The following is an 18,357-nucleotide window of genomic DNA, read 5'->3' as shown; positions in this document are numbered from 1 at the left end:
ACTAATTGCAACTAAATTCACGGGCTCTATAAACAACTTCATGCACCGTAAAAGAATCTAGCACGAAATCAAGAACTTCAATTATCTCATCACAGTTCGAACTACCTGTAAGTTTATCTACCATATCTACCTTTTCATTACAGAAGAATGCTTTATATGAGTTGCAACACATATATTTGCTGATCAGGGTGTTGTTGGACCATTTTGTTACATAAGCAGACTTCGGTTTGATCAGATTTTGTGGAAGTGTAGTGAAGAAAGTCTGTCACGCTTTTGTGTTATCCTTAATTGTACCATTGACGTTTTGCTTCATAAAGAATTAATCAAATCACCATAAGACAAACGAATGATATAAGTTAATTGGATCAATAACTATGTACAATGTATAAAATAGGCAATATCTGTTCATCTGTTACGTGGTTTGTGTATGTACAAATAAACAATTCATCACTTAATTGAAGGCTTTGAAGTTCGATTTCATCTTATGTTTTGTTTGTAGTAATTCCTTTTTTGATGGGAGTGATGTTTGTGTTATTTTACCTTTGTTCAAAATCCCCTACAAGTAGATATCGTAATATATCCGTTTCCGACCATTTAGTACGTGTAAAAAAATCGGGAAATATTATTTTATAACAATAGCTTTACTTAATTTGAATTATTTAAATTGTTGGATTACTTATATAGTGAATCAATGAGTATAACCGAGCGAATCCTACAAACCACGTGCTACTGTAACATCTGGAAGAAAATATATATGACTAGTTTTGTATAAATCATTTCATAGAAATGTAGGAATAGTATTGAATTCAGTTTAACTTATACGGATATATGTAAAATATGAGAAAATAGTGTGTAAGATAACTTTCTAGTCGTGGATATGTCTGTCACCGAGGAGTAAGTACATAAAAACACTATTTTTGACAGCACTAATCTAAAACCTAGGGTGTTGTTTCCAGGGGTGGATTTAGAAAGGAAAGGGGATCCTCCCCCCCCCTTTTGTGGAAAAGAATGGTTAATTATAAATAGGGAATAAGTGAAGTATGACTGTCGCGGGTCACAGGCATTTTTCTCAGAAATATTTTTCCTATATACCTTAATGTGTTATATAAAGGTATATAGGAAATTTTTTCTGAGACAAGTGCCTCTGGCGCGGACCCCTCTTAAGCAGTCAGTGGGTCCCAAGTTATGAAAATTTCTGGATCCGTTACTGGTTTTGGCTTGATCGATGGAACAGGTACATATAGGTTCAGTAACCGAAGAAAGTTACGTAGAGGGCCATATTATCATATACCAAGTCAGGAGTATAGTCTTTGGTTGACTTATGTCACATCTTAATGGTTTTTCTCTCATTTATTTGGAGTTGAGTGGTAGATCTCTAATTTGCTTGTTTCGGGTAATGCATTTACTTATTCAAAGTATTTACATACTATGCCGAATACTGGCCTATTATAGGCTTGATATACTCTTATCGGGACCGGTCATTTGTAGAAGACTGTATGCTGTCACACATATGCCCTCTTGTCGTAGAGTCGGTCTATCAATGACGGGCATCTAATATCATAATAAAATAGTATTGCTGTATATGACTGTGGACCAATTGGCAGTCTCTCTTCAACTTTTGTTCTTTATAAAAAAAATTTGTATAAGAATAAAAAATTAAAAGGGTGACTTACTCCTGGACTATAAGGCTTTTGGAAATTTTCTTTTGTTTGGCTTTTCACTTTCAGAAGTGCTCGATCCCCACCTTTTAGTCCACTCCTACACCGCTAAATACTTATATGTTCTTGTTTCACTGTAAAATGACATGGTTTGAATAATTGGTTATGTTAAATTTGCTCAACATTCAATATAAAAGGTAAACATAGGTCAAGGACATTGTAAACAACACGATTTTTTTGTATGGATTATTGCTTCCTAATTTACATAGAGTGTATATGTTTTGTATTTATTTGTATTTTTGTATTTATACATCTAACTTGACCAAACGCATTGAGAAATGCTAATGCGAATCGATACTTTGGCAATTTAGTATTATAGCAAGTACAAATGCATATAATGCGGGGTTCACACATTGCCGATTATTGCTCCCGTTTGAGATCAGACAGCGATACGACACGAAAAGTGAAAAAGTCGGATTAGTATCCTCAATTATCTGGATTGTCCTATTATTGTCTGAACGCAGTCGTTTTAGTTCGTAACAGATTCCTACTGGTCGGGAAGGGTCCGAATAGTTCGGCAAAGCACCCCGACAGTTAGGTGCGTCCCGTAACATTCGGGGAAGCTCAGCCGATTTTGTCTAGTCGGATTACAATCGTGCCTATGTCGTGACAGATTCTGCTGTATCGGATCGAATTCCTAACAATGTTCTGTGTATTCGAGACGGTGTCCTGTGGAACGGGAATGATCTGGAGAAGTCCCGACAATAACAGAATACAATACGACTGAGACCAGACAAAGCCGTTTGCAATGCGATAGAGCGGACCGTGATAGGATTACGTTCCGACAGTACCTGATCATCCCGATTATGCCGACAGTTTTCGAACGGATAACTTCCGTCAGCGTCGGTTCACTGTCTTGTCACTATCTGATCTCTGTCGGATTACATTCGGTAGAATCGGGACGCATTCGTGACAGACTCGGTCGAATTTTACCTGGCGAAAGATACAAATCGAATTTCCATCCACGATTCACAGGATCTTGATCAGACTTTTGACAAATTTTAATCGGGAATGGTCCTGTCAAGGACAGCAGTAAAAATCGTGAATGTGTGACCCCAGCTTAAAGTAAGGTAAAAGTAAGAAGTAAATTACTCCCTTTGATTCGCTTTTCGGGGTGGGGAATAATCAGTGGAGCAAATATATGTTTTTATCTTTTGCTAGAACAGTTAATTTTTTCCGGTCCGGTCTTTTATTAAGTATCAATCTTAAGAGTTTTGGAAAATATTTTATAGTATTTCGTCTTAAAAACTATTGAATTTTTTGCTATGACATATTATTTTTCATATACATTCACAAATAATAAGAAGGTGTGGTATGATTGCATATATATATATATGTGTGTGTGGTTTCTAAGAAAGATAAACATATATGTGGGTGACTTCTGCGGGTCATTCAGTGTGCACCACATTTTTATGCTATTTGTTCATAGGCAGAACTAATATTACAGTCATTCCTGAAATGTCACGGTGTGATTTCTTATAATGATTGATTGATTGTTCGTTGCTTAACGTCCAGTGGCAAATATGTCATACATATACAGGACGATGATAATTTCTTAGAAATATAAGCTGTGTTTCTGAAGCATTTTAAACCAGTGATTATTATTTTAGTTTTATTTTTTGATTTTTTTCATATGTAGCACCTTACATTGCTTTTATTGTACCTATAAGTATCACTTTGTTGATATTTAGGATTTTTCAATCCGTTTTTATTTTGTATACTTTTCACATTTCTGACTTCATTCACTCGTATTTGATGCGGGTTTTTTTCTCTCATTTAAAACTTATAACATCATTCTTTTATTGCTGCATGGCTAGTCGTTGATAAACTTACTTTCCCTTGTGTGTTAGTTTTCTTTATTCAATCTTAACAGATTATGATTTTTTTCTTTATAATTGTAATACCTAAAAGTTTTGTACTCGAATAGTTTGTAGTTTTTAAAAGTGGCATTTTTAAAATTATTATTTCCTTGGTTACAGCTGTCTCCTACTTGCATGATTAATTTCGTCCTTTAAACGAATTTTTGTCATCTTTCGTTACAAAATTATAGGTTTGTTTTACTTTCCTATCCTATTTTGTGTGAGTTGGTCAAAATGTAACCGCATTTTCTTTCTGACTTAGTTACTATTTATTCATCATTTCATTGCTGAATTAACGTCTTTCGTGAAGAGATCATGTTCCTGCTGTTGTCAACAATGGCATTAAGTGTTATCCTTGATCGTTCTTCGGACTTTCCGTCCGTCCATTCCATTTTCGTTTCCGCACTCTGGCTTAAGTTTTCCTCATCCAAATTTCATCGGAAACTCGTATACATTTCTAAGAATAAAAACTCGCGGTGTGAGACAGAGTTCGAGTTTTGGCAATAAGTCTATAACTTCGACCAGAAAGGGAATGACTGTATGGATTCTTTTTCATTTAAATTTCAAATTATGTAACTGTTCGTATGCAAGCTGTACTGGTGATTTATTTTACATTGCAAACGTAATGTTGTATTCTCAATATTTTAACATGATCGATAGGCAGTAAAGTTGTCATGATATCAAGCTCCGATTTAAAATTTGAAAACCTAATCAGTGGCTTTGGATTTATTTATTTTGAATCAATCGAATGAGTGCCGATGATGTCTTCTTCGTATTGCATTTAATTGCCGAAAAGTTGTGGTCAGTTTAAGAGGAATTGGAATCATTAGTGTCTTTCTTTATCAAAGATGCCACTGTACAAGAAGATTCGGGATAAAGTGTTTTCTGATGAGAATAGGTATTCAAAATAAGATTGGGCTTATATATCATTGTTTATGTTTTAATATCTTATTTGAACTGTTTGTGTTGTTCAGTGTATAACTGAAGTAAGTATTGTACATTAAATTAAAAAAAACATTTTGTAACGTAACGTTGATGTCATATTTTTTCCACGCTACTGATATCAGTGGTGTTGGTTATGCTGCACATGTTTGCTTTTTGTAGCAGTTCTGCGTTGGATATCATAGTTGGCCAAAATAACTTAAAGATTCTACGCAACTTCCGAGTTCCTGGTGTTGAAGGTGTTATATATATATAACTTGAGTCTATCTCAATTTCTCTTGCTCATCTTCCAACATTCTGCCCCATATAGCAACACTGATATTACATTGCTTTTATAAATTTTCATTTTGGTGTCTCTACTGTATTGGTTTGATGTCCATATTTTTCTTAGCTATTTTAGTATAGAAAGTCTCTGATATAATTGAAACAACAAATTAACTTTTTCACGGTCTTTTAACTTGAGTATGTCTGTAACGACTACACTTTGTGCATAGATGCTGGGACTGTTATAATATATATGTTTCAGTAGTGTGACAAATGGATAGATATATAGAAAAAAACGTTTATACATACATCTATGATTGATCTATTATTTTTTATAACTAAGTCAAAAAAATCGAAGGCCGAATTTGTTGCGTGGCCGAAACGTCTTGTTTCTTTAATTATCTCTCTTTGTGTATTTCCGCTACTGAAAACAACTTTATCTAACTTTGGAAACTTATTTTAAAAATAATAACACTTTGGCATAAAATAAGAAAACTGTAATGCATGGCGACAGCAACAGAATCAGCTCCTTTAGTGGAACGAGCTGTACCTACTATTAGATTTGCTGACGACAGCATAGACTTGAACGTACCAGAACCAGATAGTCCTACAAGTACTTTTAGTGGGAACAGTTTTAATTCCTATTTTCCCGAATTTTTACGCTCTCATTCTTTTGCCAGTGATCAGGATTCTGATTTTGATGAGCTAGATGGACTTCCAGATGTTGAATTCCCGGAATGCCATGGCTTCGATGTCACAGACGGTGAAAACCATGCAGGTAATACCGAATTATGTCATTTTTTTACTCAAAATGCACAGTGGCCGATCCAGAACTTTTTGTAAAGTGGGAGGGGGCGCTCCAGTCATGGGACTGGGGATTCCCTATAATATAATCTACCAAATTTTTCCCACAAAAAGGCGGTATCGGGTCCGTTCACCCTAATACATGTAACATGTTCGCCCTGGGTCCGTTCCCCCTAAGTTCGTTCGCCCATAGAGTCCTTTCGCCTTACTAAAAAAAAAAAATATTCAGGGCATTGAAGTTGAATAAACTTATTCAGATATTATATTCTTAAAATTTATGGAAACATGGAAATATTTTAAAGTTTAAGGCCTGTTTAGGATCATTAATTGTTCATTGACAAAATAAATCGGATCACTGATTATTGTGATACTTGTCTTTTGATGGATTAATAATAAAAACAAACGTTTTCTTTTGATAAAATATTCAGCTTGAAATTGATAAAAACAATGATGTACTAACTGTAAATCATGAAACGGATTTGCAGGTTCATTTATTATTTATATACATGTAAATGTACTCTGAGACTAGTCTCAGTTATACTGCATACATTCATGATTGACAGCTGAATACAATTATTTTGTTATCAAATATCAATAAAGATAAATACATTGTATTCCAGTATTCTACTCTGCAAATCAAAGGGAAAATGATAAATTGATTGCGGCAATATAAATATTCTGTCAATTTTTCAACAAATTTTGTTCAAATACTTAAAATTATGCGACTAGACAACATTTAGAAGAAAAAAAATCAGGGCCAACAGACCCGGATTCCAAATAGGCCCCCCTTTTGATCCAACTATGATGCGCCTCACCCTGGTCTTGCATGTCACACTTTTTAATCAGTTTGTGTATTTTTTAGCTCACCTGGCCTGAAGGGCTAAGTGAGCTTTTCTCATCACTTGGCGTCGAGCGTCCGGCGTCGTCTGTTAACTTTTACAAAAATCGTCTCTGAAACTACTGGGCCAAATTTAACCAAACTTGGCCACAATCATCATTGGGGTTTTTAGTTTAAAAAATGTGTGGCGTGACCCGGCCAACCAACCAAGATGGCCGCCATGGCTAAAAATAGAACATAGGGGTAAAATGCAGTTTTTGGCTTATAACTCAAAAACCAAAGCAATTAGAGCAAATCTGACATGGGGGTAAATTTGTTAATCAGGTCAAGACCTATCTGCCCTCAAATTTTCAGATGAATCCTACAACCCGTTATTGGGTTGCTGCCCCTGAACTGGTAATTTTAGGGAATTTTTGCTGTTTTTGGCTATTATCTTGATTATTATTATAGATAGAGATAAACTGTAAACAGCAATAATGTTCAGCAAAGTAAGATTTACAAATAAGTCAGCATGACCAAAATGGTCAGTTGACCCCTGAAGGAGTTATTGCCCTTTATAGTCAATTTTTAACCATTTTTTGTAAATCTTAGTAATCTTTTACAAAAATCTTCTTCTCTGAAACTACTGGGCCAAATTAAACTAAACTTGGCCACAATCATCATTGGGGTAACTTGTTTAAAAAATGTGTGGTGTGACCTGGCCAATCAACCAAAATGGCTGCCACAGCTAATAATAGAACATACATTTTGTACATGTAGTGGTAAAATGCAGTTTTTGGCTTATACATGTAACTCAAAAACCGAAGCATTAAGAGAAAATCTGACAGGGTTTAATTGTTTATCGTGTCAAGATCTATCTGCCATGATGTTTTCACATGGATCGGGCAAACTTTTGTTAGGTTACTGTCCTGAATTGGTAATTTTAAGGAAATTTTGCCGTTTTTTGTTATTATCTTGAATATTATTATAGATAGAGATAAACTATATACAGCAATAACGTTCATCAAAATAAGATATACAAATAAGTTTACATGACCAAAATAGTCAATTGACCCCTTAAGAAGTTATTGCCCTTTATAGTTAATTTTTAACATTTTTCATAATTTTTTGTAAATTTTTAGAAAATATTTTCCACTGTAATTACTGGGCCAAGTTCATTATAGATAGAGATAATTGTAGCAACAAGAATGTTCAGTAAAGTAAGATCTGCAAACACATCGCTATCACCAAAACACAATTATGTCATGAATTTATCAGTGTCCATTGTTTAATACAATGTATGCACAAGACCAAGGTGAGCGACACAGGCTCTTTAGAGCCTCTAGTTGGTTATTATCTTGAATATTATTATAGATAGAGATAAACTCATAAAACTGTAAACAGCAATAATGTTCAGCAAAGTAAGATCTACAAATAAGTCAACATTACCAAAATGGTCAGTTGACCCCTGAAAGAGTTATCAGCAATGTTTTGTAAAATTTGTAATCTTTTACAAACATCTTCTCTGAAGCTACTAAGACAAATTTAACCAAACTTGTCCAAGATCATCATTAGGGTATTTAGTTTTAAAAATGTGTCCGATGACCCAGCCCCTGAACCAAGATGTCGGACATGGCTAAAAATAGTACAGGGTAAAATACAGTTTTTGACTCATATCTCTGAAACCAAAGCATTTAGAGAAAATCTGCTGTGGATAAATTGTTCATTCAGTCTATCTACATTTGTATCTGCCCTGAAATTTTCAGACCAATCGGGCAACTTTTTGTTGGGCTGCTTCCCCTGAATTGGTTATTTTATGAAATTTTGCATTTTGGTTGTTATCTTGAATATTATTATAGATAGCTATATATATAGAGATAAACTATAAATTGCAATAATGTACAGCAAAGTAAGAGCTACAAATAAGTCATCTTGACCAAAGTGGTCAATTGACCCCTTAATGAGTTATTGTCCTTTATAGTCAATATTTTACAATTTTCATAAATTTTGTACATTTTTGTAAATTTTTACAAAATATTTTCCACTAGCTGTCCCTTCTGGGCCAATTTCATTATAGATAGAGATAATTGTAAACAGCAAGATTGTTCAATAAAGTAAGATCTACAAACATATCACCAACACCAAAACACAATTTTGTCATGAATCCATCTGTGTCCTTTGTTTAATATGCACATAGACCAAGGTGAGCGACACAGGCTCCTTAGAGCCTCTAGTTTTGTCTGCTGTTATAGAAACAAGATAAATGATCCCGCTGGAAAAAAATGGTTAGAGGGTTTTGAGACATTGACATTTGTCACCTACAACATTTGTCGAAAGCTCTACTGACAGTAATCTATGTCTCATCAGACTTTAATCAGGGGCAAATCCTGTTATTTATTAAGGGGGGGAGTGTCCAACCATACATGTATGTCCCAATTAAAAAGCATTGAACCTCAAATAAATTGGGGTTTCAACTGCAATTGGTTGTTATTTATATCTTTTTTTTCCTTTTTTGTTTTAAAACTTTGTTATAGTACTAGTACATGTTGTATTTATATGAAGTAGCAGTCCTACAGTCTTGTAATGAATGTTTAGTATAAATTTTTTTTTTTTATTATAAAGTATTTATCAATCTGCACATTTTGTAACAATCAAAGAATCATTATAATTTTGAAGTTATAGGATGGAGTTAATAAAATTGAGAAATTAAAGGAAATGGGGAATGTGTCAAAGCGACAACAACCCGACCATAGAGCATAGAACAGCTGAAGGCCACCAATGGGTCTTCAATGTAGCGAGAAACTCCCGCACCTGTAGGCGTCTTTCAGCTGGCCCATTTTAAAAAAATTTCATATTTACAAGTTATATTATATTATGCATGTACATGTTCAAGTTTATGCAATTTAATATGGTTGCATTAGTAATTGAATAAAATTGTTTCCTTAACATTTAGACTAATTCATCTTCAAATAGATATAAGAAGATGTGGTACGAGTGCCAATGAGACAACTCTCCATCCAAGTCACAATTTGTAAAAGTAAACAATTATAGGTCAAAGTACTGTCTTTAACAGGAAGCTTTGGCTCAAAACGACCAGTAAGTTAAGCATGTAAAAGCTTTTTTAACATTTAATCATGTCTGAATTTCATGTAGAAATATGGCTTTTAAGTTGTAAAGCTATCAAATCTTATTGGCTTCATAATGGCACAAACATCATGCAAATTTAGACTTAATGTATAAATGTCTGTGTACAGAGTGCTGACATATCATTTACATATGTATCTAGCCAAGGCACTGATTACCAGCAAAAAGTAACAATAAGACTTTTAGAAATACTGTTGATTGAACTTTAGAGGTGACAATGTCACAAATCACTTAAATCATATGTCTTTTGGCATTGGCTACAATTATAGGCTGCAAGAAATACAAAAATTAATTCTTATTGTTTCTATTTGCTGGTAATCAATTTGTAGCTAGTAGCTATAGCTACAGCTAAACAAAAATTGTGATTGTCCGACCTTTGTTTGTGCAGAAAATAGATTCATATATATATGCTACTTCATTTGCCATTCAACTTTGAATAAGACTCTTTGATTTTGTCATAATAGTGAAGAAACATCATTGCAAACATGTAGATTTATGTGTTTCTTCATATTAAAGATCAAATTTTAATGCAACTCAAAACATCTTATTATATGAAGAAATATGTGCACTAGTCATGTTAGTGTATAGCATACACATCTTTATAACTTTTTTCTATTATTTATCATGTAGCAAAAGAAATACCATTCAAAGCTGTTCATACACCATCTGTTCCATTTGGAACCATCAGAAGAAATTGTTGGATTCAAGGCATACCAATCCAAGTAAAGATAACATCATATGAAAGACATCAAGCTCATATCAAAATCTTCAGTCCTTATTTGTAAGTATAAATAACATGGGGTCACCATATATGACAAACCTCATTTCAAAATCTTTGACCCTTAAACATTTTATATGTAAGTATATATACATGTGACACCATATAACAAATAGATATAGGAAGATGTGGTATGAGTGCCAATGAGACAACTCTCCATCCAAGTCAAACCTCATTTCAATTCAAAATCTTCTGTCCTTATTTGTAATGTATGTATACATGTAGATAACGTCATATGACAGACCTCATATCAAAATTTTGGGTCCTTATTTTTATGTAAAGATAACAGTAAATAACAGACTTCATATCAAAATCTATGGTCTTTATTTGTAAGTAAAGATAACACAAAATAACAGACCTCATACCAATATCTTTAGCCATGTTATCCCTTATTTGTAAGTATAGATAACACATATATGACAGGGCCAGACCTCATATCAATATTTTTAGCCCTTATTTGTAAGTATAGATAACACATATGACAGACCTCATATCAATGTCCTCAGCCCTTATAAATTGTAACTTGTAAGTAGATATTACACCACACAATAGAGTGAATAGACCTCATATCAAAATCTTCAGCTTTAATTAGTGTGTATAGATAACACAATGACAGACCTCATATCAAAATCTTCAGTCATTATTTGTAAGTAGAGATATCACCAAATAACAGAGGTTATATCAAAATCTTCAATCCTTATTTGTAAGTTTATGTAACCCCATATAATAGCCCTCTAATCAATTTTTTCAAGCCTTATTTAATTTGTGCATGTTGTAAGTGAAGATAACACCATATAATTGACCTCATAAGAAAATCTGAAGTCCTTAATGTAGCAATGTTATAATGAAGTTGAACATATTGAATTTGCCTCAATATTATACATGTACCATGTATGCCATCCAGAATTTCCAGACAAAATGTGTGTACCACAAGAATTTCTATGCCAAACTTGGCTTCATAATTCCCCATGGGATAACAAAGATCCCTGCACCCTTTGAATTTTGAGTCAAAGATGAGGTCACTGCATTTTTGCAATTGATACATGTAGACTGAAATTTAAGCCAAATGTTTGTTCTGAAATATGATTTTGAACCATGCATAGTATTGCATACAATGTATGTCCAATTTTTATGACAGTTAATTCATTAATGCCTCATGAAATCTCTTTTAAGAGCTGTATTGATTTTGAGGTCATAAGATCAAAGGTCAAGTTCACAGAAGCAATAAATTGATAGCTAGACATTAATTGGTGCAAACATGTGGTGTTTTGGTGATACATGTTCTTGTATCTTAAACCAAAGGTTTACAAAGCTCAGCTTGTGGAATGAGTCTTGGAATGAAAAATAGAACCACCTTTGGCTGAAAATAAAAATAAATTGACTTTTACACCTGCAATTACCTTGATATTTTTAGTAATAATAGTCTATAATTTCATGTATTGGATATACATTGTAATAACAATTCAATATATAAGGTTGGGATTTAATATTTGTTTATATTGAACCAAAATTGCAATAACTATAAACTAAACTGGTAATTGATGTCTTTGGAGACTAATATAGACAAATCTACATTGATCTGAACTGACTGATTCTTAGTTGGTTGTCCTGCAGTCAAAATAATTTTTATTCTGGAAAGTTAAACAATAATAATCAGCTGTGAATTCTGTCTCTTAAGATGCATTAATTGTTCAATCTTTTACATTGAAAAATATTTCTGGCGTTTACGTCTTTATGTCAATGTACACATGATATCTAATGAATTTATTAATTTCTCGTTTTTGTTAATTCAGAATTTTACATGATTGCATTTGTCAATACCTTATAAATGTATTTGCCATCAAATATATTCTGTAAAAAAAGTGTTCTTTATAAAAAAAATAAAAAATATCTCGACTATAAAACGATTACATTTATAAACTTATGCAGGTACACTATAGCCATAAAACATGGAGAATTTGAATGGACGATTCGTAGAAGATACAAACATTTTACACATCTTCATCAACAACTTCAATTGTACAAAGCCAAGTGTAGTCTGCCAATGCCTACAAAATCGTAAGTTTCAAACACTTTCTGTATCTGCAGTTATATTTTTGATTGATGCAAGCTTTTATTTACCACAAACTTATAGACTGGACCTGTATTTCTACCACTGTTTAGATTGACACTTCATGGATTTTCATCACGTTTTCGCCACATATTATGTTGTCTTGTGAACTTTGAAAATAATTTGTTTAAAGGTAGTTTTTTAATCCCTATTTCAATTGATTGATTTAAATGTTGTTTCTTCTACATGCTCTATATTGTGATGATGTATTAGGTTTATAGAAAGGGATTTTAAGAAATTTTAAAATATTGAACATTGTATTTTTAAGTTAACCTTGAGAGTAAACTCAGTACACCTGTTTTTATATTGTGTATCATAAATCTTTCAATGATACTATCCCCATACCTGACAAGTAGGTAGATCTTAAGAAAACTATCTAATGGAAAATAAGTTCATTCAGCCATGCATTGATGATAATTTTACTACATTTATCATGTTTATAATTTATATCTTGTAAACTACACTTGGTATTTACAAGTTAAAATGTTCCTCTATAGGTCGTTGTAGAGGAAGACCACTTTAAACATCCGTTGAATGTAAAAAAAAAAATAAAAAAAATATATGTCAATTAGTAAACATGGTTAATGATATAGACTAAGTTGAGTTGTTATTTATAAGTTGCACATATCAGTTTAATACAATCAAGTATAGTTTAAATTATAGTCTAAAACATTAGTGGCTATTTCCTATTGTTTTTTTTAACGTTTACAAATCGTGTTTAGGAGAATTACAAATATGAAGCAAATATTTAAAAAAAAAGCTAGAAAATTAATAAAAATCTTCAGACGTTTGTGTCCTTTTGTGTGTTGCTGATGATCTCTTCTTTTGGTCATGGTGGATGTCTGCCTTTTTTGGGGGAATTGATGACTGCATGTTATCTTACTTTTTAAGGTAACAATCATAAGGCACATATCATTTTGTCTTTCCATGACACTTTTTTATTCTGACTTTGAATTTTTTTTGCCTTTTGACCTTGACTGGCTATACAGCCCCAACCAGTTTTCAGTCTCTAAATATCATAAATATGGCATACTTTCAAAGTAATTAAAATAGAAGCAGCAAATATGCATATGCATATATTCCAATTATAAAGTCATTGCTTTTTATCAGCCATTGATTGAACTCATAACTGTCCTGTGATAATTAGCAGAGTTCTTCAAGACAGCCAGATTAGGTAGTCAGAAATGTAAACCAAACTAATGGCTACGGAAAGAATCAGTATAAAAATTAGTTTATAGATATTGAGAAGGGAGCTCATGGGAATCCTAATTATTACATGAAATAATTTTCCTTTTTTTTTGGGGGGGGGGGGGGGGGTATTTGAGAGGAAAGGTGTGATATGTTCATACCATCTGTTTAGTCTTTAGATTAAAATTAACATTGTTGTAAGATTTATTTTTTTCAGAGATAAAAAAAATTTGCTAAAACAGCATATTATTGAATGCCATATTTGGTGACTTGTAGATGTGTAGATTTGCACTTATCATCATTGATGTATACATATATATATAGTCTTGTTTGTAGTCATACATCATTAATATCATTTCAACATTTAATGGAATTAGGACAAGGTGACTTTTTTATGACTTCAGTTTTCACTTGAACTTGGTTATATATATATCATATATGTCACTTGACTGGTTAAGTGTTTTATATATATTGCAAATAAAATTGAGAAAGGAAATGGTGAATATGTCAAAGCGACAACCACCCGACCATAGAGCAAACAACAAAGTACATTCTTAATAAAATCAGAAAATTAATGGGACTTTTCACCCTATGAAACTTTTCCTATTTTTGGTATTTTATCATTTTTCCTTTTTCTTTTATGCACATATATGTCCGGCCTCAAATCTATGTCCTTTCCTCAAATCTATGTCCTTTTTAATATTGCGTCATAGACGTTCCAACTCTATGTCCTGTATTGTCTCACATCTATGTCCTTTATTTACTCAAATCTATGTCCATTTTTTACCCAAATCTATGTCCTTTCATTGACGTAAAACATAACAAAACGTCATCAAGTAAACAATGAAAAGTTAACAGGTGTAAGCACGGCCTTCAACATGGAGCATTAACTCACACCAAACAAACATTGAACAAGTGGTTTATATGACAAAAGCAAGGTTAACATTTTATCTATTAATACACATGGTTTAAAATTGCTTTATGTGTTGTTTTTTAAACTGGAGGAAAATCTGTTATGAAAAGTGGACTGATGGAATATTTTTAAAAACGTCAACTAGAGATTTATCCTCTTGAAATGTTTTCTGACAATTATCGGGATATCTTTACTTACTTCTACTATTGGGGAATATTTATAATCCAAAACAAATCCAGCCATGAACAAAGGGACTGCAGTGTTTACATCTGGTTTCTGGAGAAAAGGAATGTGCCAAAACATAAAGAATGATTCTTTTCGGCGAAATATTTTTGTTATTAAAGACATTATTACAAGTTTTACATTTGAACTAAATGGATATCAGCTAAGAACAAACAATTGATATATGTTCTATTGTGATTCACAAATATTTCAAATATAAAGAACGTTTTATTTTTTTATCAATGTAGAATGATTTTTTGATACTAGTATTCAAGGAAAAACATAGATAAAGTGGTATAAATGTCAATGAAACAGCGATATGAACAAACTCATAAAACAAAACAAAGAACGTCGAAGTTGCAAACACATGTTCATTCTTTGCTGTCTTTTAGTAAAATAAATATGTGTAGTTTCATTCTGAAAGATGGCATACAATAATAACCCACGTATGTAAAGATTTTAATCACACACATGGAAAAATGACTTATAAAACAAAAAGCATATATATAAGACCCTACTTGAAACAATATTATAAATACCAGCTAAATAATTTAACCGGATTTTCTTAAACGCATATTAAACTTCAGCTCTTGCACATACATGGAGAACACACACCAACTTATTATTGAACTATGGGAAATTACTTAATAAAATAAAAAAACCTATAAGGCCGAACTTATTAGACGGGCATAAAGTTGCGCATGGCGAAACAAATTGGAAAAAACATTACACAGATTTGAGACCTTATCTTTTTATCGGACACCAATTTGCGAATGACGTCACGATTGAAAATCGGACACAGATTTGAGGCCGAATCTATTTTACGGACATAGATTAGCGATTGACGTCACGATGGGGCATAGATTTGATAAACGGACACAGATTTGAGGTCGTACACAGATCTGAGGTTTACATATATATGGGATAAGAATTACAAGTCACATTTAACCTGATCAAATTAAATTATATTAACAAAATATGAATTGAAAACTAAAGTATAAATAAGTATATAGACTACTGTAAATTCAGAAATTATTGTGAGGTCTTATTATTGCAAAAAATGCGACAGAATTGTAAATGCATTAATATAAACTCGCATTTTGAAATATTTTATATGAATAATCAGGATTTTTCTCAAAATTGTAAAAGTTAAAATCCCATTTCAGTCTAAACTGACAAAATCGCAATAATAAATGCATGCAATAATTCCTGAATTTACAGAATTTGAAATCATGACACACAGTTACATATATTTTGACTGAACCTGTTTTTCAGACGAGAGAAGTAAGTATAAACCCTAGAGTTGTAAAATAAAAACATACAGCAGGGTCAGAGTGAATCATGCCTTTGATATCAGGGGTCCTATATATACATATGATCTTAGGCATTGCTCATTACAGCTCTTCTATAAAAGCCTTGCAAATCAAACCTTTGATCAACTTGCTTGCTATGTTTGCAAACAATAGTTGTTTTATATATACTGGGATTTGATTCGACAATAAAAATTGACATGAGATGAAGTTAATGTTTTTTGTTCAGTCAAATTCCAGTATATAGTAAACAGACTGAAACAGACTACCTACCTGGTTACAAGAACGCAATTATTTGTTTACATTTTACTGGCAAGTTTTTTACCCCAAGATGGTACTCAGAATAGAATCCTATACGGCTTCTGATTCGATGATATCATACAGGATTGGAATTACATTTAATCAAAAGCTAATATCCAATAAGGTTTAAAAGTTGTCGAAAATCATATTCACATTTTAGAAGTATAGAAAATATCTTCCATTTCTGCACGTCGGAGCCATTAAAAATATGCCTTTATCAATAAGCGAAAAAAAAAAGACGATCTTTTTCAACTGCATTTTAAGTCAATTTGAGCCGCATGACCCTATATATTTTATTGGTTGTAATGCAACACTGGCATTTCTAGTAAGAGGAACTCCTACCCGTTTTTCCCTAGTTTGTGTAGTCTTCGAGAAAAAAAATACGGAACACCAGTGGTACCCTATGGAAAATGCATAATGAATAATTGCACTCTTGTAACCATCTGTAATTTACAAACATCCAACAAACATAGCTAATAAGTTGATCAAAGGTTTGTTTAAAGTGCCTGCTTTTATAGGAGAGCTGTAAAAGGCAATTTACCATTCATGCATTTGTCATGTCTTCAGTTTTAAGTAAGAATATTATCTTTATAGTATTGCTTAGGGTTTATTAACTCTTTATCATATTATATTTTGCGTTACATTTGTCATGTTGTTAAATAGACGTGTCAATGCAGAATTTAGCAAATGCTTTGAATTTATCTTCGTCTTTCGTTTGCTTTGCTTTCATGGCTTTGCACAATTGTTTGAAATTTTTATTTAAGGTTGTTTTATTCATCTACAAAAATTAAAGTAAGCTTGAAAAATACACAACTAGATCTTCATTTAGCTTGACAAGAACTTTACACTGACACTGATTCTTAAGCATACATTCACTCTGATCACACTGTAAGCTTTTAGTAGGCTAGTTATTCATTGTGGAAAAATATTCCATATTTTCAGCACTAAAGTATTAGAGAATAATAATGTGAGTTTATTGGCCTAACATCTTAGTTTGCAATTAAAATGCACTCCTTCTAGCACAGCAAGCTAACTACACATTCTAAGAAAAGCTTGTACTTTGCCAAACTAACCTTAATGAAATAATGAATAGAATTCACATTTCCTGTTATCAGCATTCTTAAGGTTTTGAACTCCCTATTGGACAACATTGTATATGAGTTTGTTGCTCCTAATTGAAGATTTTTTATTTTTTTTGTTCAATTTTGGCTTTTATCTTTAACCCTATGAAATCTAAAGTCAAACTTATAAGGCAAAAAAAAAACCAAAAAAACAGTTAAACAATTTTTTTGTTCAATTTTGGCTTTTATCTTTAACCCTATGAAATCTAAAGTCAAACTTATAAGGCAAAAAAAAAAACCCAAAAAACAGTTTATAAACAATTCAAATGAACAAAATCTTCAGTTGACACCTAATATGAGTTATTGCCTCTTGAAATTTTTTTTAACTCTTGTGTGTGCTCTTGTAGACCAAAAAGTAGATACAGAAAAATCTTTAATTCGCAAAAAGGACCAGCAGAATAGGTATTTAATGTTTAAAATGTCCCAACAAAGTATAGACAACTTGGCTGAAATTGTCAATGGACCCCTTATAAATGGAAGTTATTGCCCTTGAAAAACTGTACAAAATACCACAAATGATCAGCAATCTAAAGATTTGGTCACACATTGCTTCATTCATTACTAATACTTCATATTGAGTCAGCAGCCCAACAGTGATGAGTTGCAACATAATATCACTCTACAAATATGTCAGTATACCTAATGTATCTTTTTGGAAACTTTTTATTACTAGTGGGGGTATGCTTTTCTGGTTAAATGTTATTGATGAATAGGATGATGTCACATAAGCACAGAAATGTCATTTGTCATATAAAAATAAGAAATTGGATTAATTTAAGCAAATTGCTGTGATGAATATTTCCGTTGATTACAGAACTGTTCAAATTCGTATAAACTAGTCATGCTGCTGTGTGCAGTCATATTATG

At 32.3% G+C, this 18,357-nt stretch overlaps 1 protein-coding gene across 2 annotated transcripts in view; it reads left to right on the top strand.

Moving 5' to 3' along the window:
- The first annotated feature begins 348 nt into the window (after positions 1-348).
- The window catches only part of LOC139490803 (phospholipase D1-like), a 57,557-nt gene continuing 39,548 nt past the window's right edge, over positions 349-18,357 (top strand). The window contains exons 1-4 of one of the 2 annotated variants that reach the window (XM_071277844.1): positions 349-894; positions 5,464-5,561; positions 10,179-10,329; positions 12,256-12,384. In XM_071277844.1, the coding sequence (XP_071133945.1) occupies positions 878-894; positions 5,464-5,561; positions 10,179-10,329; positions 12,256-12,384 (395 nt within the window). In that variant the 5' untranslated portion in view covers positions 349-877. Of the gene's footprint in view, positions 895-3,036; positions 5,562-10,178; positions 10,330-12,255; positions 12,385-18,357 lie in introns of those variants that run through there. The other variant, XM_071277843.1, reaches the window with a different exon arrangement.

The sequence above is a fragment of the Mytilus edulis genome, chromosome 10, assembly GCF_963676685.1.
Source record: "Mytilus edulis chromosome 10, xbMytEdul2.2, whole genome shotgun sequence".
NCBI classification, from domain to species: Eukaryota; Metazoa; Mollusca; class Bivalvia; order Mytilida; family Mytilidae; genus Mytilus; species Mytilus edulis.
The sequence above is the reverse complement of the archived record's forward strand: the minus strand, read 5'-3'. Positions and strand labels throughout refer to the sequence as shown.